A 26,861-nucleotide genomic window follows, 5' to 3' on the forward strand; every position below is an offset into this window, starting at 1 on the left:
TTTGGGACAGAGAGAGACAGAGCATGAACGGGGGAGGGGCAGAGAGAGAGGGAGACACAGAATCGGAAACAGGCTCCAGGCTCTGAGCCATCAGCCCAGAGCCTGACGCGGGGCTCGAACTCACGGACCGCGAGATCGTGACCTGGCTGAAGTCGGACGCCCAACCGACTGCGCCACCCAGGCGCCCCTAGAACATAATTTTAAAAAGCTATATGTACCCGGTTTTACTCAAATGGAGTTTGTGGGTCAAATACATTTATTTGAGGAATCAGTCCAATTTTGTACTCACTTATGTTTAATCAGGAGTGAGTATACACACACATTGACTAACATATTTTTATTTTATATTAAAAATATTTTGCTCAAAGTATTTTTAAAATTAATTCTAATTTCACATTATTTTCTGTTCAAATTTTCTGCAGGTCTACTATATATTATTGAAACACAGAAAGTTCTTGATCTCAAAATTGATTTGAAGGCTTCATATGTTATTATCCCACAGGATGGAATTTTTAGCCCTACATCAAATCTACTTATTTTGGATCTTGGTCATCTAAAGGTATATAGTAATACTTGTTTTATATTATGACATTTAAGGTGTTTCCCGGTTTAAAATGTATTTTGTTTTAAAACAGTTTGATTTGCTATATTGATTATTAGGTAGCTTCTAGGATTTGAAAATTCTTCCTTTCTAGTAAATAATGTGAAGATTTATTTAATTAGGTAGTTTCCCTACATTTCTAATAGCAGAATTATCATTTGAAATCTGCAGGTGAGGAGTAAACCTAAAAATTATATTTATAGGGGCGTCTACGTGGCTTAGTCGGTTAAGTGTCCAACTTCAGCTCAGGTCATGATCTCACAGTTGGTGAGTTTGAGCCCCACGTTGGGCTCTGTGCCAACAGATCAGAGCCTGGAGCTGCTTCGGATTCTGTGTCTCCCTCTCTCTCTGCCTCTCCCCTGCTCACACTCTGTCTCTCTCTCTCTCTCAAAAATAAATAATAAAACATTTAAAAAAAATTAAAAAAAATTATATTTACAGAATTTGAGAGTAGTGCTTTCCTTTTCAATTTAAATTTGCTACTTGACTGAAATATATCAGATGGGAGGGAGTTCTGGAAATAATCAAATACATCTTTATCCTTCTGAAACTTTTTGCATGTATAACTTTAGATATTGATGTTTTAATAGTTCTGTTAAATCTTAATTTGAGAGATGTTCTTCTTGCATTTACCTAAGTCATTTCCCTTTCCATCCAACTATGTACATTTTTTTCCCGCAGTTTTGAATAGAGAATATTTTGTGTGTGTGTTTCTAGATCTGCATGGTTCTCTATGGTACCCATTGGCCACATGTGATTGTTTATGATGAGTAAAATTAAGTAACGTAAAAATTAGTTCTTTAATCATATGAGTCACATTCAAGAATTAAAATAGTCACAAGTGACTTGTGTCTATTATGTCAATACAGAGATAATAATGCCATCCTTGTAGAAAGTTCTCTTAGACCACATTACTCTAGATCATTAAATGTAGATTAAATAGCTGTAACAATTTAAACACTCACGGGGGGGGCGCCTGGGTGGCGCAGTCGGTTAAGCGTCCGACTTCAGCCAGGTCACGATCTCGCGGTCCGTGAGTTCGAGCCCCGCGTCAGGCTCTGGGCTGATGGCTCAGAGCCTGGAGCCTGTTTCCGATTCTGTGTCTTCCTCTCTCTCTGCCCCTCCCCCGTTCATGCTCTGTCTCTCTCTGTCCCAAAAATAAATAAACGTTGAAAAAAAAAATTAAAAAAAAAAAATAAATAAATAAACACTCACGAGGGATGGATGATATTGGCATGCTTTCTGGCTACCCAACAAATATATGCCTTTCCTCGGTATTGTCCTTTATTGTATGTTTTTACTCTTGAGTTATTAATTATGTACATGTTTACTGGATTTATATTTATAATAAGCTTTATACACTTAATTATTTATAGTTCACTTTAGTTATGGAATTGTTTCAAGGGTAGTGTGGTATAGTAGAACGAGCAACATCAAGAGTAAGGTGTCTAGTTTTGTGATCTTAGGCAATTTACTTAACCTACCTTTCAGAGATAATCAGTTTTGATAGTCTGTGGCACATGAGCTATATAAAATAGAGGTGAAAATGTTAAGGTAAGTACACACACACACACACATACATATGAATGTATAAGATCTTTATATATGGCAGTAGAGTGATCTTCAGAAGGTTAAGTGAAAAACGTATTGTGTATAGTACGTTAAGAAGAGGGTGGCACAAATATAACTTTGTTGGGGTTGTATAAATGGCCAAGTTGGGACTACAGTTCAGTTATTCTAATACTTAATTCTGGATTCTTCTTATAAAAGTATCTAAATATCTGTCATTATGCCATAGAAACATTTTGTAGGCTACACATGTCTCAATTTGTTTTTAATAAAAAGGCTTCTTGTCAGATCTTAAAAAGTTTTAAATGTTTTATTCTCTAGGATTGGCTCGGTTTTCCTCTGTTAATATATGCAATTGAGAAATATAACTTAATGTGTAAAAATTTACTTTGTACCTGGTCTTTTTGTTAGACATGTCATAGATAAAGACATTTCTATTAGCCTTTTATGTCAACTTACGAATCTTTTATTAAATTTTTATGTTACAGTCTTAAAGATAAAAAATTTATATTTTCATTTTGAAGTATTTTGCATCATCTAAACTATTAAAATTAACTTCAAGGTGACAAGTAAAAGTCGTTTGGAGTTACCAGATATGAAACAAGGTGGGGCCAGACTTGAAGAGATAATGCATAGAGCTTATGATTCCTTTGATGTTCAGCTTACAAGCATACAGCTGCTTTACAGCACAGTTGGTAAGTATATAATGCATTATTTAGTGATTCATTTGGCTGCAATGATTAACTAGGTTTTTAGACAGTTTCTCTGAAGACCTTCATCCCAAATACATTAGAACATTTATATTTTCGAATTAGAAGTAATAGTAGTTGCGCCTGGGTGGCTCAGTCGGTTGCATGTCCCACTCTTGATTTCCGTTCGGGTCAAGATCTCATGGTTTGTGAGTTCAAGCCCTGCATCTGACTCTGTACTGATAGCACAGAGCCTGCTTGGAATTCTCTCACTTTCCTCTCTCTCTGCCCCTCCCCTGCTTGCTCTCTCTCTGGCTTTCAAAATAAATAAACATCTTAAAAAAGGTTAAAAAGGTAATAGGGGGCACCTGGGTGGCTCAGTCAGTTGGGAAGCTGACTTCAGCTCAGGTCATGATCTCACAGCTCATGAGTTTGAGCCCTGTGTCAGGCTCTGTGCTCACAGCTCAGAGCCTGGAGCCTGCTTCAGATTCTGTGTTTCCCTGTTTCTCTGCCCCTCACCTGCTCACATCCTGTCTCTCTCTTTCAAACATAAACATTAAAAAAACATTTTTTTTAAAGTAATAGTAGATATTGCCTAGGACCAGTATCTCAGGTATCTGGTTTTTACCCCTCAAGAGACATTATTAAAGTCTGGAGACGTTTTGGTGGTCACTGCTGATGAGTAGGTGCACTACTAGCATCTAGTGAGAGGAGGTCAGGGATGCTACTACTAAACATCATACAGTGTAGAGGAAAGCCCCCCCGCCCCACACACACTTATTTGGCCCAGATGTCAGTAGTGCTGAGATGGAGAAATCCTTTGGACCAGGTTGGAAAACCTTGGCACATATTTAAAGTATTTATTTTATACAGAATAATCACAAGAGGCTGCTCAAGGCCAGAGGCAACCGATCTAGGGCCTCTGACCACCCAGCCCTTAAACAGCCAGATAGAGACTGAGGAGGGTCTTAGGGGGACTGAGGAGGGTATCCTAGGCATACCTTTACTCCGTTCACTCTGATGTACTAATCAGGAGTCTCTGATCCAGATCTAGTTTTAACATAAAGGCAACAGCCAGAAATTCACTTGTAAAGAACCACTAAAGTAGATAGAGATCCAAGACTAATTTGAGCCCTCTTTCTACAGGGTCATACTGTTGATGATTCCACGGAGTGTTAGGTGTTAGTAAACATTTAGATAATTCAACAGAATTGGATTGGTGGCTGTTCTAGAGATCTGTATATGTGTGTATATGGTCAAATTTTAATTATCTGAGCTAACTAATAAAAAAGGAAGCAATGAGAACCCAAAATAGTAGTTATTAGAAGTATTGATTTATATAGTATTGGTACATTTTAATTTTTTTTTTTAACTAAAACTGCTTTGAGATAATAAACTTTCTGTTTTTGTCAGATTCCAGTTGGTGTAGAAGAAACCCAGAAGTGTAGTGGGTGGCAAATATAAATTGTTAATAGAAAACCCATAAATTTTTCTCAGGGAATAAATTACAGTATTTTGGTATGTTTGCTACATTTTTGTCATTTTTAAAGTCCATGCACCATACTTAATATTGACATGCTTTTTGAAAAAAAAATTTAAAGTATTCCATTGTTATGTGAAAATTACTGGAATTCCTTGGAATTGTTCTTGATAAGCACTCACTCTTAAATAATCTTTTTTGAGCAAGATATTTTTGACATTGGGTCTACTTTAGGTGATTGTCATAAACTTTCATGATAAATACTGAATCACATGCTTCTGAATATTTTCTGTCAATTGAGAAGTAAAGAAAATATTTATCTCAATACTGTTGGAATTTAAAAAATTGTAAGAGTTCATTTTACCACCTTTCTTTACATCTAATCATTCATTGGCTTGTTTTTCCTTGACTGGGAACTTTATTGGACCTAAGGAATGATTAGGTTCAAATGAGGTAATGTAAATGAGGATGCATTGTGACATACATTTCATGTTAGGAGATGTGGATGTAAATTTCAGATTTTATCACACACTAGCCTTTGACTATAAGTAAGTTAATAAATTCCTGTGAATCTGTTTTTTAAAATGGGATGATTAAATATCATTGTGAGAATTAAGTGAAAATTAAAACATTGCCTAGAATAGCTGTTAACAAATCTTGAATAACTGGTAGCTTTTATTGACAGAAAAGAGCTGTGCTTTTCTCTGCCTTTTTCATTATTGCCTTAGAGCCATGTTGTTTTTTGGGTAAAGTAGTCTGGTTGGTGTAGCAACTGTAAATGGATGCACAGATTTGATTAAACTATATTGTTGGGTTTTTTTGTATTTTGTTATTAATTTTAGAGCACGCAAGCTGGGAAGAGGGGCAGAGGGAAGGAGGGAGGGAGGGGGAGGAGAGAGGGAGAAAAGGGGGGGGGAGGGAAGGGAATATGAATCGCAAGCAGACTCCAAGCACGGAACCTGATGCAGGGCTCGATCCTATGACCCTAGGATCATGACCTGACCAAAAATCAAGAGTCACAGAGTCAACCAACTGAGCCATCTAGGTGCCCCTAAACTATTTTGTTGGTTTTTAGTAAGTATTTTCTTCATATTGAAACAGAGTCTTTGAAGCAGTAGAAGGAAAATGATGAAAGGGAAAAGAATTTACCTGTTGATTATATGTACTGGGGAAGGTGGCTTTAAGATTGTCTGGATATAGGAAGAATTTCCCATATCATGCAGTATATGACTACAAAGTATTCATAGTAATTTTAGGTTTAATGTGTTTTTCAAATTATACATGTGCTAAGTAAACATGTACTGTTTTCCACAATTAGGTGATAATTGGAAAGAAGCTCGAAAACTTAATGTATCTACACAACATATTTTGATACCTATGCACTTCAATGTGGAACTTGCTAAGGCCATGGTTTTTATGGATATAAGGATGCCCAAGTATGTATTGTCTGTTTTATGTGATTGTAGATTTTCTTAGAAATTCCTTAGCTAAGGAGATACCATATTTCATTGTTGTTGGTTTTTTTTGGTGGTAAAATGTACATAACCTAAATTTTACCTTTTCTAAGTGTATAATTCAGTGGCATTAAGTACATTCACATTGTTGGGTGACCACCATCACCATCCATCTCCAGAACTTTGTCATTTTCCCACACTGCAATTCAGTACTTGTCAAACAATAATGCCCCACTCCGCCATACCCCAGCCCATGGCAATCACCATTATATGTTACGTTTCGATAAATTGGCTACTCTGGGTAACTTATATAAATGGAATCATGCAGTATTTGCCCTTTTGTGTCTGAGTTATTGCACATAGCATAGCGTCTTCAAGGTTGATCCATGTTGTAGCATATGTCAGAATTTCATTTAAGGCTGAAAAATTGTTGTGCATGTATACATATCACATTTATTGGTTCGTCTGTCAATGGACATTTGGGTCATTGTAATGAAGTTTGGCTCTGGTAACAATACTGTTACATTCACAATGCTGTGAAGATTGATAGAGAACTATTTAAGTCCTTGCTGTAATTTTTTTTTGTGTATATATCCACAAGTAGAATTGCTGGATCATATGATAATTCTGTTTTTAATTTTTTGAGGAACTGGCCTATGTTTTCCATAGGAGCTATACCATTTTATCTTTCCACCAGCAGTACACAAGGATTCCAATTTCCCCACCTCTTCAGCACTTTTCTTATTTTAAAAATTATCCTCTGTAGTAGGTATGAAGTAGTATCTAATTATAGTTTTGAGTTGCATTTCTCTAATCATTACTGATTAGGTAATTTTCAGGTATTTCTTGGCAGTTTATACATTTCATTGGAGAAATGTTTATTCAAGTCCTTTGCCCATCTATAATTGGGATTTGTTTTGTTTTGTTTTTTAAATGCATTCTGTATACTAACTCCTTACTGGAAAGATGATTTGCAAATATTTTCCTTTCGTTTTGTGGATTGGCTTGCCTTACGTATCACTCTTTTAAGAGTGTCCTTTGCTCAAAAGTTGTAAATATAAAGTCCAATTTTCTAAATTTAAATCCAAGTTAACGTATAATGTAATAATGATTTCAGGAATAGAATTCAGTGATTTATCACTTACATATAACACCCAGTGCTAATCCTAACAAGTGTCCTCCTTAATGCCCCTCACCCTTTTATCACTTTCCCCCCACTCAACACCCTACCAGCAACTTTCAGTTTATTTTTTGTATTTAAAGTCTTATGATTTATCTCCCTCGCTGTTTTTATATTATTTTTGCATCCCTTCCCCTGTGTTCATCTGTTTTGTATCTTAAATTCCACATATGAGTGAAATCATTTATTTGTCTTTCTCTTGATGGACTTATTTTGCTTAGCATAATACACTCTAGTTCCATTCTTTTTGATTGCCAAGTAATACTCCATTGTGTATGTATACCACATCTTTATCCATTCATCAGTCAATGGACATTTGGGCTCTTTCCATACTTTGGCTGTTGTCGAAAGCACTGCTATAAACGTTGGGGTGCGTGTGCCCCCTTGAATCAGTACTCCTGTATCCTTTGGGTAAATACCTACTAGGGCAGTTGCTGGGTCATAGGGTAATTCTGTTTTTTTTAAAACTTTGTGAGAAACCTCCATACCATTTTCCAGAGTGGCTGTGCCAGTTTGCATTCCCACCAGCAGTGCGAAGAGGTTCCTCTTTCTCCGCATCCTCTCCAGCATCTATTGTTTCCTGAGTTGTTAATTTCACCCATTCAGGTGTGGGTGGGATCTCATTGTGGTTTTGATTTGTATTTCCCTGATGATGAGTGATGTTGAGCATTTTTTCATGTGTTGGTTAACCATCTGGATGTATTCTTTGGAAAAGTGTCTATTGATGTCTTTTACCCATTTCTTCACTGGATTACAGGTGTGAGGTGGGATCTCATTGTGGTTTTGATTTGTATTTCCCTGATGATGAGTGATGTTGAGCATTTTTTCATGTGTTGGTTAACCATCTGGATGTCTTCTTTGGAAAAGTGTCTATTGATGTCTTTTACCCATTTCTTCACTGGATTACTTGTTTTTTGGGTGTCGAGTTTGTAAGTTCTTAATAGGTCTTAGATACTAATCCCTTATCTGATGTGTCATTTGCAAATATCTTCTCCCATTTGGTTCATTGCCTTTTAGTTTTGCTGATTGTTTCCTTCGTCCTGCAGAAACCTTTTATCTTGATGAGGTCCCAATAGTTCATTTTTGCTTTTGTTTCCCTTGCCTCTGGAGACATGGCAAGTAAGAAGTTGCTGTGGCTGAGGTTAAAAGGTTGTTGCCTGTTTTCTCCTCTAGGATTTTGAGGGCTTCCTGTCTTTACATTTAGGTCTTTCATGCATTTTGAGTTTATTTTTGTGTATGGTGTAAGAAAGTGGTCCAGGTTCATTCTTCTCTGTGTCACTGTTCGCTTTTCCCAACACCATTTGCTGATGAGACTATCTTTTTTCTATTGGATATTCTTTCCTGCTTTGTCAAAGATTAGTTGGCCATATGTCTTTGGGTGCATTGCTGGGTTCTCTCTTCTTTTCCAATGATCTGTGTGTCTGTTCTTGTGTCAGTACCGTACTGTCTCGATGACTACTGCTTTGTAATATAGCTTGAAGTCCGGAATTAATGATGCCTCCAGCTTTGGTTTTCTTTTTCAGGATTGCTTTGGTTATTCAGGGTCTTTTCTGGTTCCATATAAGTCTTAGGGTTTTTTTTTTTTTAAGTTCTGTGAAGAATGCTGGTGTTACCTTGATAGGGATTGCATTGAATATGTAGATTGCTTCGGGTAGTACCGACTCGATAAGGTCCCATTTATCTGTTGCCTGTGCTTTTGGTGTTATGTCCAAGAAATTAGTGTGAAATTCAACATCGTGAAACTTCTGTATATTTTCTATAAATATTTTATACTTGAAGCTTTCATGTGTAGGTCTTTGATGCACTTAGAGTTTTTTGGCTATGGTATAAGGTATAGACCCAGCTTCTTTCTTTTGCATATCTTATTTGCCCAGTACCATTTATTGAAAAGACTGATCTTTTCCCATTGAATAGTCTTTGTTGAAAAACATTTGAGGGGTGCCTGAGTGGCTCAGTCAGTTAGGCCTCTGACTTTGGCTCAGGTCATGATCTTAACAGTTTGTGAGTTCGAGCTCCACGTCAGGCTCTTTGCTGACAGCTCAGAGCCTGAAGCCTGCTTCGGATTCTGTGTCTCCCTGTCTCTTTGTGCCTTCCCTGCTCGCGCATGCTCGCACACTCTCTCTCTCTCTCTCTCTCAAAACTAAATACACGTTAAAAAAATTAAAAAAGAAAAATAACCATTTGATGATATATATGAGGATTTATTTCTGGGCTTTCCATTCTATTTCCTTTGTATTTCTGTCATTATGCCAGAGCCACACTGTTGTGATTACTGTTAGCTTTGTGGTAAGTTTTGAAATCAGGAGTATGAATCATCCAGCTTTGTTCATTTTCTAGATTATTTTGGCTATTTAGGCTCCTTTGAGATTCCATATGAATTATAGGGTTGATTTTCTGTTGTTATAAAAGATGTCATTTTGAGTTTGATATGGATTGCATTGAATGTGTAACTGCTTTGAGTAATGACATCTTAAGATATTAAATCTTCCAGTCCATGAACATGAGATGTCTTTCCATTTCTTTGTGTCTTCTATAATTTCTTTCAGCAGCATTTTGGTAGTTGTCAGTGTTTGTCTTTTTCTTCCTTGGTTGTTTATTCTTTTTTGATGGTGTTCTAAATGGAATTTTCTTAATATCTTTTTTGGATTATATTTATTGTTACTCTATAGCAATTGATTTTTCTGAGTTGATTTTAATATTCCGCAACTTTGCTGAATTCATTTATTTCTAACTTTGTGTGTGCATGCATGTAACTATTAGGGTTTTCTACATGTTCGTTTTTATAATTTTTTTTTAATGTTTATTTTTGACAGAGACAGAGCATGAGTGGGGGAGGGACAGAGAGAGGGAGACACAGAATCCGAAGCAGGCTCTGAGCTGTCAGCACAGAGCCTGACACAGGGCTTGAACTCACAGACTGCAAGATCATGACCTGAGCCGAAGTTGGACGCTCAACTGACTGAGCCACCCAGACGCCCCTACATGTTCATTTTTGAACAAAGGCAGTTTTACTCTTTGTTTTCAATTTGGGTGCTTTTTATTTCTTTGTCTTGACTAATTACTCTGGCTAGAATTTCCAGTACTGTGTTGAGAAGAAGTGATTTAAGTGGACATCCTTTATTCTGAGCAAAGAGGAAAAGCTTTTGGTCTTTTACCACTGAGTATGTTAGCTATGAGTTTTTTCATATACGACCTTTATTATGTTGAAGTAGTTTTTTCTCTTTTTCTTCTATTCCTTATTTGTTTGATGTTTGTATCATGGAAGTGTGTGGAATTTTTTCAAACACTTTTTTTATTTTTTCCTTTATTTTATTAATGTGGTGTATTACAATGATATATTTTCGTATGTTGAACCATCCACGCATCCTAGAAATAAAACCTGAGTCCTGCTGTATAATCCTCTTAATGTACTGTTGAGTTTTGTTTACTAGAATTTTGTTGAGGATTTTTGCATCAGTGGTCATAAGGGATATTGGTCTATAGTTTTACTGTGTCTTTGTCTAGATTTGGTATCAGAAAAAGGCTGGCCTAAAAATGAGCTTGGAAGTGTTCCTTTCTCTTTAATTTTTGGAAGAGTTTGAGAAAAATTTGTATTAATTCTTTTAAGTGTTTGCTAGAATTCACTAGTGAAATCTTCTGATCGTGGACATTTCATTATTGGGAGAGTTTTGATTACTGATTGATTCAATCTCCATACTAGTTATAGATCTCTTTAGGTTTTGTATTTCTTCACAATTTTGGGTTTTGGGGTTTCTGATTTTTTATATTTATTATTTATATGGGAAATTTTTTCTGTTCTTTCACTTTTAAACTAGTGGTGCTCTTGGATCTAAGCTGAGTCTCTGGCGGACAGTTGGATCCCATTTTTTAAATCCATTCTTTAAATTTAGATCTTGGATTGAGAAGCTTAAACCATGTACATTTAAAGTAAATATTGATGGGGAAGGACTTTGTCATTTTGAGATTTGCTTCCCATATATTCTACAACTTTTTTGTTGCTTATTTCCTTTCTTACTGACTTCATTTTCATTTAGTTGACTTTTTTGTTGTGATATGGTTTGATTCCCTTCTGTTTTCCATGTGTGCATATTGTATAGATATTTTATTATTTGTTATTATGGAGATTACATATAGCATCACAAGGTTATAACAATCCATTTAAAATTGATACCAACTTAACTTCGATTGTAAACAAAAACTCTACTTGTTCACTGCTCTACCCCTCCCATTTTATGTTACTGATGTCGCATATTATGTCTTTATATATTGTGTACTTATTAATGTAGATTTATAATTATTTTTATGCATTTGTCTTAAATCCCATAGAAAATAAAGAGTGGAGTTGTAATCAGATTATAAGTGATACTTGATTTTACATTTATCATATAAATACCTTGATCTTTAATGAGATCTTTATATTTTACTGTTAGCTGAAACTTTGGGCCCAGGATCCTAAGTCGAGAAGTCTGTTGAACTCGACTGGACTGGTTAGCTGATTTAGTCCTCGATAGTTTTAGACTGTAACCAGTCCTTTCACCTGTCTTTCCGCCAGTACTTTTTCCTCTTCCTTGCAAACCTCAGGCAGATAATCTATTTTATAATTTAACTAAAGACACATCTAATGCCTACCAAACAGTCCCAGGGGAATTGTTACAAGGGAGGCAACAAGAGAATGCTCTTTTTTTTTTTTTTTAAATTTTTTTTTTTTCAACGTTTATTTATTTTTGGGACAGAGAGAGACAGAGCATGAACGGGGGAGGGGCAGAGAGAGAGGGAGACACAGAATCGGAAACAGGCTCCAGGTTCTGAGCCATCAGCCCAGAGCCTGACGCGGGGCTCGAACTCACGGACCGCGAGATTGTGACCTGGCTGAAGTTGGACGCTTAACCGACTGCGCCACCCAGGCGCCCCAAGAGAATGCTCTTAAAGTAGTGCCCAGGCTTTGTGTCTGAAAGGAAGTATAGGGGGAAAGAGGTAAGTGGTGATAGCCTGGCTTTTTCCTACTGCTGTGGACGCGATTGCTATTACTTACCTGCTCCTGTCGTGTGAAAGAGAGACCCATACTCTTCTTTGTTGCTTTTTAAAATAAGACTCTGTCTACTAGCAAACATTGTGTAGCATACTGAATCTTGTTCTCTTTGACTTCTGCTAGGAAATCAAACTACAGTCTGAGAGTCTTAAGGCAGAGGGATGTCAATAATTGGCTTAAGAAAGACAGAAGGAACAAAAGCCATTCTATACATTGTGGATTTTTCTAATCCAACACTAGGTGTAGTCTGATATTAGATACAAGGCTTAGGTTCTCTAGTTGTTCCCCAGATGCCCCACAGCCTATTTATTGTTTAATATTTCTTGTAAAGTTTGTCAGTATGTGGTAAAAAACAAAGATGTATGTGAATTTCTGTTGTAAACATGAGTTTGAATTGATTCCTTTTTAGTTTAGTTGAAATATTTTTTTTTAAAGTATGGTTGAATCTAGAAATTTAGGGAGTACCAGGAAAAAGAAGTTGATATTATGCTGAGGAACTTGCGTTGGGTTGCTCTATCAGTATATGATCAGGAAGAATTAATGTCCTGTAATGCAGGGAATATGTAGAGCATAGAAGCAATCGAAATAACCGATTAAAACCTAGATCTGGGGCACCTGAGTAGCTCAGTCGGTTAAGTTTTAGACTCAGTTTTGGTTCAGGTCACGATCTCAGGGTTCATGAGATCGAGCCCCATGTGGGGCTCCATGCTCAGTGCTGGATCCTGCTTGGGATTCTCTCTCCCCCTCTCTCTCTCTGCCCCTCCTCCCACTCATGCGGGCACATGCGTTGTCTCTCCTAAAAATAAATAAACTTAAAGAAAAAAAGATAGATAAAGGAAATGCAAGATCATGAGAGATCAGTCGCATGTAACAGTCGCAAATTGTTTCTGTAAAGGCACAGATAGTAAATATTTTAGGCTTGAATTCCATATTGTTAGTCATAACTATTCACCTCTGCTGTTTTAGGGTGAACGCCGCCGTAAACCATACGTAATGAACGGGCACGGGTGTGTTCCAGTCAGTAATGCTTAATTTATCAAAATAAGCAGCAGGCTGAGTTAACCCTTGGCCATCTTTTACCAGTTTCCAGTCCAGCGCATTGTAGTCAAACATGACCAGTACAACGGAAAAGATACTGGGAAGGTCATTTGAACGAGTATTCTAATGATACTAAAATTGCTATAGGTTAGGATCAGAGAAGGACAGCTACAATAATAAGAGGCAGAAACTAAATGATTTAGAAAGAACAAATCTGAGAAGCATTTGATTTTAATTTAGTAAGCTGGAGCAGTCTGAAGTGAATATGATAAAACCCTGGAACTGTAAAAGTATTAGGCAGCATCCTTTGAAATTTGATCTTAAAACATTTAAGGCAAATAAAAAGGAAGTCCTCTACTATTTAGTACATAGTATTTTGGTGCCCCCATTTTCAGCTTGTACACCTGGTATATATAAAGAAATTGAAAAGTTGAGTTATAATAATGAGACAGATTTATAATGGTTACCTAAGTTAAACTAGGATATATGGAACTAATTACAAATATTTCAGCTATTACAAAGTAAAAGAAAGCTTCTAATTTTCTCAGGAAATGCAGATATGTTTTTAAACTGATAACCTTAGCAGCCATGCGTATGAATTGAAAAAGTTAAGTTTTAGAAAAGATAGAGGGATAAAAATGGTGAATAAAAACTTATTCTCGTTTTGATAAGTCTCATTTTATTTTTTTAATTTTTTTTAAATGTTTATTTTTGAGAGAGAGACCGAGCATGAGCGGGGGAGGGGCAGAGAGAGAGGGAGACACAGAATCCAAAGCAGGCTCCAGGCTCCGAGGTGTCAGCACAGAGTCCGACGCGGGGCTCGAGCTCATGAACTGTGAGATCATGACCTGAGCCGAAGTCGGACACTCAGCCGACTGAGCCACCCAGGCACCCCTGATACGTCTCATTTTAAACTATTATTATTTTAGAGACTTTATTTAGAACGGTTTTAGAGTCACGGAAAAAATTGTTGCCGTTGACACACAAGGTTACATTAGTTTCAGGTGTACAGCATAGCGATTTGACAACTCTAAACGTGCTGTGCTCACCAGAAGTATAGCTACTTTCTGTCACCGTACAAGAGTATTACAATACCATTTGACTATATTCCTTGTGCTGTACCTTTTATCCCCATGACTTAGTCATTCCAGAACCGGAAGCCTATACATCCCGCTCCCCTTCACCCATTTTGCCCATCCCTAACCCTCTCCCCCTGGCAACCATCACTTTATTCTCTGTATTTGTGTGTCTGTTTTTTTGTTTTTTAGATTCTACGCGTAACTGAAATTGTATGGGATTTATCTTTGACTTATTTCACTTAGTGTTATGCCCTTAGTCCTCCCATGTTGCAAATGGCAAGATCTCATTCTTTTTTTTTATGGTGTAGTAATGTTCCATTGTATATGTATCTTCTTTATCCGTTTATCTATTGATGGACCTTTCGGATGCTTCTATCGGCTATTATAAATAATACCACAATAAACATAAACACAAAAACATTAATGTATTTTTTTCAAATTAGTGTTTTCATTCTCTTTGGGTAAATAACCACCAGTAGAACTACTGTGTTTCTGTTTTTAATTTTTTGAGGAAACTTCATACTGTTTTCCATAATGGCTGTCTAAATTTACATTCCTGCCAACGTTGCATGCAAATTTCTTTTTCTCCAGATCCTCAGCAACACTTGTTATTTGTCTTTTTTATGCTAGTTGTTCTGGCAGGTGTCAGGTGATATTGTGGTTTTGATTTGCATTTCCCTCATGATTAGTGATGAGCATATTTTTATATGTCTGTTGGCCATCTGTATGTCTTCACTGGAAAAATATTCGGGTCCTATGCCCATTTTTTAAATCAGATTTTTTGGGTTTTTTGGTTTTAAGTTGTAGAAATTCTTTATATCTTTTGGATATTAACCTTTTATTGGATATATTATTTGTAAATATCTTCTCCTGTTGAGTAGGTTGTCTTTCCATTTTGTTGATGGTTTCCTTTGCTGTGCAGAAGCTTTTTATTTTGATGTAGTCCCAGTAGTTTAGTTATGCTTTTATTTCACTTGCTTGAGGAGAAATGTCTAGAAAAATGTTGCTAAGGCTGATGTCCAAGAGATTATGGTCTATTTTGTCTTTTAGGATTTTAAGGTTTTAGGTTTCAAGGAGTTGAAACTTACATCCCCACAGAAACCTGCACACAGATGTTTGTAGCAACTTTATTCATAATTTTACATAAAGTTTATACACTTAAATTTTATATTTCAATTTTATAGCCCAAACTTATAAGCAACCAAGATGTCACTTAGTAGGTTAGAGATAAACTGTGCCATATGAAACACTGAAATATTGTTCAGTGCTAAAAGGAAATAAGCTATCAAGTTGTGAAAAGACATGGAGGAACCTTAAATGGGTATTACAAAGTGAAAGATGCCAATCTGAAAGGGCTACATAATGTGTAGTTTTAACTAGATGGCATTGTGGAAAAGGCAAAAATAGGGACACGGTGAAAAGAAAAGCGCTTGCTGGGACTTGAAGCTGACAGGGGAGGGATGAATAGTCGAAGGACAAAGGATTTTAGGGCAGTGAAAATACTCTAGATGATATACTCTAAATGATATGATTGATACATGTCATTATGTATTTGACCAAACCCACAGAATGTACAGCACCAAGAGTGAACAGTAATGTAAAGTGGACTTTGGTGACTCTGATTTGTCAGTGTAGTTTCATTAGTTTCAACAAACATACACCATTCTGGTTGGGAATGTTGTTAATGAAGGAGGCAAGGCATGGGTACATGTAAGAGGTATATAAAACATCTCGGTGTCTCCTATCAGTTTTTCTGTGACCCTTATTTGCAAATCACATGATACTACACACAAAACCCTAAAGATTCCACCAAAAAAATTACTAGAGTAAATGAATTCAGTAAATTTGTAGGTATAAAATGAATACATAGGAATCTGTTGCCTTTTGACATGCTAATAATAAAGTGCAGAAAGAAAAATTAAAACAATCTCATTCACAGTTGCACCAAAAAGAATAAAATACGTAAGAATAAACATAACCAAAGAAGTGAAAGACCTGTACTCTGAGAACTATAATCATTGATGAAAGAAAATGAGGATACCAAGACGTAGAAAGAATTCCATGCTCATGGATTGGAAGAATTGCTATCATTAAATGTCTATACAACAAAACAAATTACAGATTTAGAGCAATCCCTAACAAAATATCAATGGCATTTTTCACTGAACTAGAACAAATAATCATAAAATTTGTAAGGAACCACAAAAGACCCTGAATAGCCAAAGCAGTCTGAAAAAGAAGAATAAAGCTGGAGGTATCATAGTCTCAGGTTTCAAGATATACTTCAAAGCTATAATCAAAACACTATGGTACTGGCACAGAAATAGACACATAGATCAAGGGAACAGAATAGGGTGCCCAGGAATAAACCCATACTTATATGGTCAATTACTCCATAACAAAGGAAGCAAGAATATAAAATGAGGAAAGGACAGTCACTTCAAAAAAATATGCTGAGGAAACTGAACACCTACATGCAAAAGAATGAAATTGAACCACTTTCTTATACCATACCCAACAATAAGCTCCAAGTGAGTTAGACTCAATTATGAGACCTAAAACCGTAAAAATCCTAAAAGAAGAAGTAGACAGTAATCTCTTGGACATCAGCCTTAGCACATTTTTCTAGTTATCTCTGTTCTATTTTTTGAAGAGTATATCTTTGCTTCATTAATATTGCCTTTACTTCTTTGTCAAAGATCAGTGGACTTTATTTATAGAAGTCTACTTCTAGGCTCTGTATTCTCTTCCACTGATCTGTTTGTCTTTTCTTTTGCTAATATCAGTGTCTTACTGTACCTTTATAGTAAATCTTGAAGTCTGGGAGTGTCAGTCCTCCATCCTTGTTCTTCTCCTTCAGTATTATGTTTACTATTCTGGATCCTTTACCTCTCCTTAGAGTCATTTTGTCAATATTTATTAAATAGTTTGCTGGGATATTGATGTTAATTGCATTGAATCCATAGATCAGTTTGGGAAGAACTAACATCTTGACAATACTGAGTTAAAAAAAATTCTTTAATGTTTGTTTTTGAGAGAGAGAGAGAGATAGAGCATGAGCAGGGGAGGGAGAGAGGGAGAGAGAGAGAGAGAGAGAGAGGGACAGACAGACAGAATCCAAAACAGGCTCCAGGCTCTGAGCTGTTAGGATAGAGCCTTATTTGTGGGGCCCAAACCCATGATGGGTGAGATCATGACTTGAGCTGAAGTCCGATGCTTGACTGACTGAACCACTCAGGTGCCCTGAGTTTTAATATCCATAAGTAAACTGGAATATCTTTTTATTTCTTCATTTCTTTTCTGATTTCACTCATCAAAGTTTTACAATTTCCCCAGTATAGATCTTGTATATATTTTGTTAGATTTATACCCAAGTATTACTTTTTTGGGTGCTAATATAAACGATCCTGTTTTTAATTTTTAAATTCCACTTGTCCATTGTTGGTATGTAGGAAAGCAATTGATTGCTGCATACCAACCTTGTATTTTGCAACCATGTTATAAGGGCTTATTAGTTCTGTAGGAGTCTTTTTAGATTTTCTGTATAGATGATCATGTCATCTGTGAACACAATCTGTATACTTTTTATTTTGTTGTCTTACTGCATGGTAAAGACTTCTAGTACAGTATTGAAAGGAGTGATCAGAGAGACATCTTTGCTTTGTACCTAATCTTAGTGGGGAAAACTTGGAGTTTCTTACCATTAAATATGATGATAGCTGTAGATTTTTTTGAAGATCTTTTTTATCAAGTTGAGGAAGCTCTCCTTTCATCTAGTTCACTGCAAGTTTTTTATCATGGATAGGTGTTGGATTTTGTCATATGCATCTACTTACTATGATCATGCAACTTTTCTTCAGTCACGTCTGACTTTTAAACATGATTTTAGGTACATAATCTCTTTTAGTAGTTACTTGAACTTGGTAAGCATTAGTTTCCTGATAGGAAATTTGTGCATATGGGAACTTACAAGTAGCAGAGAGCAAAAATAGGTTGTCTACCATATAGGTGGTGAGTATGTATGATAATGTATTTCAGTGCTTTCCTTAGTGTCTGTAATGTAATAAATAATAATTAGTAATTGTGAACTGACCTTGGCAAATAGTAGAGGGATAATAAACCTAATAACATTAGAAAATAAGCGGCTGCAAAATACTGAAGTTAGTTTACCTAGTGAGACTGGTCAATGAGGCAAAACAAATTTGGGTGGAGGTTAGGGAATAATATGTCATATGGACTGTGGGTAATTTTTAGAGCTTAAAATTGCATTTTATTACTTTTGCATATTTCAAGGGGAACATTTGTCTTTTTAGTGCACTTAAATCAGAATGAAGTTTGCCTTATAATGATTACTGTTTTTTTGAAACAGATTCAAGATATTTGGAAAGTTACCACTGATTTCTTTACGAATCTCAGATAAAAAACTGCAAGGGATTTTGGAATTGATCGAAAGCATTCCGAAACCCACACCTGCAACTGAAACATATGCCCCTGTCAAACCATTTCAGGTAATGTTTTTGCAAAATTGATAAAAGTACAAATTAAAATAACTCAACAAAAAGTATTTGTAAGAGTCACAGAATTTTTTGGGTAAAACAATTTAATTCATTTTGAATAGACCTTTAAGAATTATATCTTAAGGGGCGCCTGGGTGGCTCATTCGGTTAAGCGTCCGACTTCGGCGCAGGTCATGAACTCACAGTTCATGAGTTCGAGCCCTGCGTTGGGCTGTCTGCTGACAGCTCAGAGCCTGGAGCCTGCTTCACATTCTGTGTCTCCCCCTCTCTCTGCCCCTTCCCTGCTCATGCTGTGTCTCTCTCTGTCTCAAAAATAAACAAACATTAAAAAAAAAGTTAAAAAAAATTATATCTTAAAAGAGAAAATGATGAAAGAGTAAAAGGTGCATGTAGTAAAGAGAGTTACATGGTAAGTCTGCCTCTCTTCCCTTTTTCAGCTTGCAGTCCCTCTCCTCGGTGGTAACATTGTTAACCACTATGTCTGTATTTGTCCAGAAGTGTTTATGGCATGTACTGTGGAATGCTTATGTATAAATATCTGTGTGTATATATATATACGTGTGTGTGTGTGTATATGTGTGTGTGTGTATATATATATACGTATATGTACGTATATGTATATATATACGTATGTATATAGATACACACTCTCAGGTTCTTAAAATTTACATAAATTGGATTATTATACTTAGCATTCTGAATTTGTATTCTTTTCACCATTATATATTATGTACCCTCGAGATATTTTCACGTTAGCACATACAGATCTACCTTTTTCTTTTTTATAGCCATATAGTATTGAATTGTGTGAACGTACCATTCTTTGCCTAACATGATCCCCTTTTCATGGGTATTCACATGAGTGCTCACAGTTAAAATACACTGTTTTCAACTTCCTTGTACATATATTTTGTGTATTTTTATCCATTGGATAAATTCCTACAAGTGGCATTGCTCAGTGAATTTTACATTTTCATGAACTTTGCCGAATTTTAAATTGAGTACTAATTTATAGTCCCACCAGCAGTAAATGTGTTTCTCTGTTCTCATTTGTCTTAAGTATTAACAATTTAAAATTTATTCAATTAAATGAAAAAACGTTATATTTTGATTTTGATTTGCATTTACAAGTAACCATAGGACTTATGTTCATAAGTTTATTGGGTGTTTGACTTTCTGTTTTTGGAAACTGGTGTTCATGTCTTTTGTGTTGTGGTTTTCCACTTAAGGAAATTGTCGCTGTTTGTCTTTTATGAACATTTGTTTCCTTGTTTATTATCTGATTCATTTATTTTTGGCATGCCAAAGCTTTTACTTTCAACTATTCAGTTATTAGGTTTTCTTTTATGATTTGTATGTTTTATATTATGTACCTTACCTCTTATGAAGAAAACTTCAAGATGAAGATGTGTTCATGTTTTTCTCTTTTAAAAATTATTTCCACATTTAACTTTTTCCTTTTGAAATAATTTCAAACTTAGAGAAAAGTTGTAAAAATGGTACAGGGAACTTAACTTCATCAAACCATGTAAGGGTAATTTGCTGACATGTTGTCCCATACCCTAAAAACTGTAGTGCTTTGTAATATTTTTTTTCATAATCTCTTGCTGAGCTTTTTGTTAACAATCTCTTGAAGAGCAGAGTTTTTACATTTTGATGAAATCCACTTCATCAGTATATACTTTTATGGAATATAAGAAACATGAATAAAAGAATACTGATGAAGCTTTTTATGTCTGTAAAATTTTTGCCTAATACAAGATCAAGAAGATTTTTCTTGTGTTATAGTCTAGAAGTTTTATAGTTTTAGCTTCTTATATATTGTTTTCATTTTTTAGAGAGTGAGCATAAGCAGAAGAGGGGCAGAGGGTGGGAGAGAGAGAGTCCCAAGCAGGCTCCATGCTGAGCATGGAGCCCAGTGTGGGGCTCAGTCCCATTACTGTGGGATCATGACCTTAGCTGAGATCAAGAGTTGGACGCTTAACTGACTGATCCACCCAGGCGCCCATGTTTTTTTCTTCTTAAACGTTTCTAAGTTTTAGAGAAAGTACTTAGATAAATGTTAGGTTCATTCTTCATTATCTTTAATATCTGGGAGGACTCCTCCGTCTCCCTTATCTTGGGCTTAATCTGTATATCAAGAGGGTATCAAACATAGGATCTATACTAGATATTCTCTTTAAAATCAAATGCATATATAAAAATAGGCAGAGAATAACTATGTAATATGTCTTATACTGCGTTTCTGTTATGTGTCAGGCCACACGCTTGGCTAAGGAATACTATATGTCAGGTCATCTGTTACTTATGTTCAAACCCTAGTCCACCTCTATATTTCTGTATATTTTTATCTTTAACCCTTATCACAATTCAGCAAGTTAAGTGTTAACAGTCATTATTTTGCCCAGGAAGTAGACTCTAGAAAAGCTAAATACTTTGCTAAGATCATAAAGTTTGTAGCCTTTAGCATGCAGAGCCAAACTTTAAATTCAGGTTTCTTTTTTTCTTCCTCTCTTTCTTTAAACAAATCTACAGCCCAACAGCTGGCTTTGTTTTTGCTGTTTTCATGCTGCTTTCGATATAAATGATGTCCTAATCAGTAGAGACTCTATTTTCTGCTTTTTCCAAGTTTCTCAAGAAAGTTGAGTACAAAACACTAGGTCATTTCTAAGAGTTTTAATTTAATTTGAAGTGATTTCATAGGTCAGGTAAAGAAAAGTTTTTTAAGCAAAGAATCACTCCTTCATGGATGCTTGTTTGGCTTGTCTCAGAAAGTTTCAGTCACGAGTCTGAAAGGTCCTAACATCATCTCTTGAAGCTGGATGTTCCTTTCACTTCCTGTAATAGATTTCTTTTTCTTTGTAATTTTTATTTGTTTTGTTAAGGTGTAATTGACTAATGAGATTATACGATCTTTAATGTGTATAGTGTGGTGGTTTAACCTATGTGTGTGTTGTGAAAGCATTTCACCTATATAGTCAGTGAACACATCTATTACCTCACATACTTGTTTTTGGTGAGAACATTAAGTTCTACTCTCTTAGCAGCCTTCTGTTACTCAGTACAGGTTGTCGACAGTAGTCACCATGTTTTACATTTGATCCTCAGCCTTATTCTTCTCAAAGCTGAAAGTTTGTACCCTTTTACTAGCTGTTCCCTATTTCCTCTACCCCTTAGCCTCTGGCAACCACTTCTCTATTCTCTGTTGCCATGAGCCTGACATTTTTGTTGTTAATTCCACATATAAATGATACTTGGCAGTATCTTTCTCCTTCCAGCTTACTTCATTTAGCATACTGCCCTCAAGGTCTATTCATGCTGTCATAATGGCAGGATTCCCTTCCTTCTCTCTCAGAGTTGAATAATGTTACATTATGCACACATCTTGTGTTTATCCATTCATCTGTTTGATGGACACTGGGTAGTTTCCCATATCTTGGCTATTGTGAATAATACCTCAGTGAACATGGAGTGCAGATATCTCTTGGGCATCCTGTTTTCATTTCTTTTGGAAAACTGAGAAAGTGAGATTGCTGGATCACATAGTATTTTGAGGAACCTTCCCACTGTTTCTGTGGTGGCTGCACCAATTTACACTCCTACCAGGTGCATAGGAGTTCCTTTTTCTCCACGTCGTCTCCAATACTTCTTACCCATTGTTCTTTTATTCTTTTTTCAGGTTTTAAAGCTGTATTTGCATATTTTACAAAATGTGCATTCCAATAGTTACAATGATTTAAACAAAATATGGCACTCTGATTAAACTGCATTTTACAGCCTATAGGGCACCCTGGACCAGCTTGGTTTTTACTTTATTTTATTTTTTTTTTTTTTAATTTTTTTTTTCAACGTTTATTTATTTTTGGGACAGAGAGAGACAGAGCATGAATGGGGGAGGGGCAGAGAGAGAGGGAGACACAGAATCGGAAACAGGCTCCAGGCTCTGAGCCATCAGCCCAGAGCCTGACGCGGGGCTCGACCTCACGGACCGCGAGATCGTGACCTGGCTGAAGTCGGACGCTTAACCGACTGCGCCACCCAGGCACCCCTGGTTTTTACTTTAGATTTCACTTCTGTTCCACCCAGCTTCTTCCTTCACCAACATGGAAGTTCTTTGCATCTCCCTTTCCAGATGGGAGAGGCAGGCGCCTTCATTGTCAGTAGTTCTCCATTCTTTGATGTGAAGAGGGGCAGGATGGTCATTTAAACTTGATCCAACCTCTTTACATCTTAAAAAGTTCAACAGCCACAAGAAGTAAAATAAGGCAATGCTGCTAGAATGTACGGTCCATATTGGCGGCACATGCCTTATTACGATTCACCTGCTTGCTTCTCCTGTTCAGTTGTTTCTTTTGAAGGCAGTGGATTTCTCTCGTATGTTTGTCTTCTTCAGTTTCAGCTTATTGAACTTCTCAATTACAGCCATGCCGGGTTTGTCAGACATAGTTGCAGAGAAAGTGGAGCATGGCCCTCAAGCGAAGTCTGGTCTGTGCAGTAGTGCGTCTTTTTGATGGTAGCCATTCTGACATGTCAGGTGATAACTCATCATGGTTTTGATTTGCACTTCCATTAGTGATGTTGAGCATCTTTTCATGTGTCTGCTGACCATCTGTATGTCTTCTTTGGAAAACTGTCCATTTCTTTCCTCTGCCCATTTTAAAATTGGATTGTTTGTTTTGCGGAATTGAATGAGTTCTTTATATATTTTATATATTAATCCCGTATCAGGTATGTTGTTTGCATATATTTTCTCCCATTCAGTTCATTGCCTTTTGTTTGTTGATCATTTCCTTTGCTGTGCAGAAGCTTTTTAATTTGAGCTAGTCCCACATGTTTATTTTCACTTTTGTTGCCTTTGCTTTGGTATCAGATCTAAAAAAATCATTGCCAAGACTGCTATCAAGGAGTTTACCTTCCTGTGTTTTCTTTTTTTTTTTTTTTTTTTTAAATTTTTTTTTTCAACGTTTATTTATTTTTGGGACAGAGAGAGACAGAGCATGAACGGGGGAGGGGCAGAGAGAGAGGGAGACACAGAATCGGAAACAGGCTCCAGGCTCCGAGCCATCAGCCCAGAGCCTGACGCGGGGCTCGAACTCACGGACCGCGAGATCGTGACCTGGCTGAAGTCGGACGCTTAACTGACTGCGCCACCCAGGCGCCCCTCCTGTGTTTTCTTTTAGAAGCTTATGGCTTCAGGTTTTTCATTCAAGTCTTCAATCCATTTTGAGTTGATTTTGTGTATAAGGTAGGAGTCCAGTTTTATTCTTTTGCCTGTGATTGTCCAGTTTTCCCAGCACCATTTGTTGAAAGAAACTGTCCTTTCCTTGTATATTCTTCACTCCTTTTCGAAAAATTGGTCATCAGGCAAAGGTTTACTCCTGGCCTCTCATGTCTGTTGCATTGATCTATGGGTCTGTTTTTATGTTTGTGCCATACTGTTTGGATTATTATAGCTCTGTATAGATTTTGAAATTAGGAAGTATAATGCCTCCAGCTTTGTTCTTCTCAAGATTGCTTTGGCCATTTGGGGTCATACAAATGTGAGCATTATTCTTGTCTATTAGTGTGTAATATGCCTCTGGACTTTTGATGGAGATTGCATTGAATCTGAAGATTGCTTTGAGTAGTGTGAACTTTTTTTTAAGTTGATATATTGATTTATTTTGAGAGAAAGGAAGAGGAGTTGAGAGGCAGAGGGAGGGAGAGAGAAAGAGAATCCCAAATGGACTCTTTGCTGTGAGTGCAGAGTCCGATGCAGAGTTCAAGCCCAAAACTGTGAGACTATAACTTGAGTTGAAACCAAGAGACAGATGTTTAACTGACTGAGCCACCCAGGCGCCCCAGAGTAGTATGAACTTAATATTACTGTTTGCAATCCCTGAGCATGAAATCTTTCCATCTTTTTATATCTTGAGTTTCTTTCATCAGTGTTCTGTAGTTCCCAGTGCACAGATGTTTTCACCTTTTTGTTTATATTTTTTCCTAGGTGTTTTATTCTTTTCGATACTGTTACCAGTGGTAAATCTTGAAATCAGCGTGACATCTGAATTGCTTGTTTTTCCCAGATAGTTCCAACTAGTTCTTAACCTTTTCATGTAACTTTTAGAATCAGCTTTTCAATTTCCACAAGAAAATTCTGCTGGGATTTTGATAGTGGTTTTATTGTACTATCAATTTGGGAAGAATTGGCATTTTAACAATATTGAATCTTTCTATTAGCATGATATATCTTTTCATTTATTTAAGTCTTTAAGTATTTTCATTTTATTCTGTAATTGAAACATACATTTGCTTTACATATTTTGTTACTTTTTGTTCACCCAGAATTCATATGTTGAAACCTTAACCCTATTCCTTCAGAATGTGACTATATTTGTAGATAAGGCCTTCAAAGTGTTAATATGAGGCCATTAGGGTGGGCCTTAATCCATTCGGTCTGGCATATTTATACAAAGTGGAATTTGGGACACAGAAAAGGACATCATGGGTGCATGTGTACAGAGAAAACGCCAAGTGAGACCACAGCAAGAAGATGGACCTCTGGAGAGGGGCAGATGGCAGCGTAGGAGGACGCTGGGCTCTGTCCTGCTGATTGCTCAGATTCCACCCACATCTGCCTGAATAACCCAGAAAACTGCCAGAAGACTAGCAGAACGGACTCTCTGGAGCCAGGCGTAGACGAGAGGCCGACAGAAGAGGGTAGGAAGGGCGGAGAGGCGGTGTGCGCTACACGGACTGGAGGGAGGGTGCCAGGGCGGTGGAGGGGCAGTCCACCTGGCAAGGCAGAGCCCCCGAAGTCTGGCTTGGAAAAGCGGAGGGTTGGGGCTCCGTGAGTTCTGACAGCCTGTGGGACTTAACATCTGGAATGTTAAAAGTCAACAGCTCTGCCCTCAGAGAGCAGGGAGGGCGAGAGGACCCTGGGAGGGAGAGGTGTTGAGCCCTGGAAGACAGAGCTCAGCTTGGCGGATAACAAAGGCGCTGGTTAAGCACCATCTCCCTCTCCCATCCCCCAGCCGAAATTCCAAAGGGAACCAGTTCCCGTCACCAAATTTGCTTGTACCGCTCAAACAACCAACGCTGTGCTTCTGTGGATCTATCCCTCCCAAGGGTCTGCTTCCCTCCCGATGCTGCAGGACCCCTCCTGCAGGGGACCACCAGTGGCAAAGTGAGCAAAGCCTACCCCTCCTACCCCTGTGCACCTTGTGGATCCACCTCGGCTAATACTCCAGATCCCATCGAAGCAGCACCACAAGCCTGGCAGTGTGCCAGTAGCCCAGACAGGGGCCACACCACTCCACAGTGAGTCCTGCCCCTGGGAGAGGGGAAGATAAGGTATACACCAGTCTGACTGTGGCCCCAGTGGTGGGCTGGGGGCAGACATCAGGTCTGATTGCGGCCCTGCCCACCAACGCAAGTTACTCCAGACAGCACAGAGGAAGTGCCCTGCAGTTCCATGCTACCCCAGGGACTATCCAAAATGACGAAACGGAAGAATTCTCCTCAAAAGAAACTCCCAAGAAGTAGCGACAGCTAACGAATTGATCAAAACCGATTTAAGCAATATAACGGAATAGGAACTTAGAATAATAGTCATAAAATTAATTGCTGGGCTTGAAAAAAGCATAGAGGACAGCAGAGAATCTGTTGCTACGGAGATCAAGGGACCAAGAAATAGTCATGAGCTAAAAAATGGTGTAAATGAGGTGCAAAGTAAAATGGAGGCAGCCATAGCACGGATCGAAGAGGCAGAGGAGAGAATAGGTGAATTAGAAGATAAAATTATGGAAAAAGAGGAAGCTGAGAAAAAGATAAAAAAATCCAGGAGTATGAGGGGAGAATTAGAGAACTAAATGATGCAATCAAACGGAACAGTATCCATATAATAGGAATTCCAGAAGGGAAGAGAGAGAGAAAGGGGCTGAAGGTGTACTTGAACAAATCATAGCTGAGAACTTCCCTGATCTAGGGAAGGAAAAAGGCATTGAAATCCAAGAGGCACAGAGAACTCCCTTCAGACATAACTTGAATCGATCTTCTGCATGACCTATCATAGTGAAACTGGCAAACTACAAGGATAAAGAGAAAATTCTGAAAGCAGCTAGGGATAAACAGGCTCTAACTTACAAAGGTAGACTCATAAGAGTAGTTACAGACCTATCTACTAAAACTTGGCAGGGCGGAAAGGACTGGCAGGAAATCTTCAATGTGATGAACAGAAAAAATGT

General features: G+C 37.2%; 1 protein-coding gene and 1 pseudogene across 5 annotated transcripts in view; one reads left to right on the top strand and one right to left on the bottom strand.

The window, feature by feature from the left end:
- VPS13A (vacuolar protein sorting 13 homolog A) overlaps positions 1–26,861 on the top strand; it is a 256,968-nt gene that overhangs the window by 63,797 nt on the left and 166,310 nt on the right. For all 5 annotated transcript variants that reach the window (XM_025931580.2, XM_086685038.1, XM_025931583.2 and 2 more), the window contains 4 exons: positions 423–559; positions 2,733–2,865; positions 5,658–5,775; positions 18,489–18,627. In XM_025931580.2, coding sequence (XP_025787365.1) covers positions 423–559; positions 2,733–2,865; positions 5,658–5,775; positions 18,489–18,627 — 527 coding nt within the window. The remainder of the gene's footprint in view (positions 1–422; positions 560–2,732; positions 2,866–5,657; positions 5,776–18,488; positions 18,628–26,861) is intronic.
- LOC147574745 (thymosin beta-4-like) lies at positions 22,772–23,080 on the bottom strand (annotated as a pseudogene).

The sequence above is a fragment of the Puma concolor genome, chromosome D4, assembly GCF_028749965.1.
Source record: "Puma concolor isolate L17-30 chromosome D4, mPumCon1.1.hap2, whole genome shotgun sequence".
In the NCBI taxonomy this organism is placed as follows: Eukaryota; Metazoa; Chordata; class Mammalia; order Carnivora; family Felidae; genus Puma; species Puma concolor.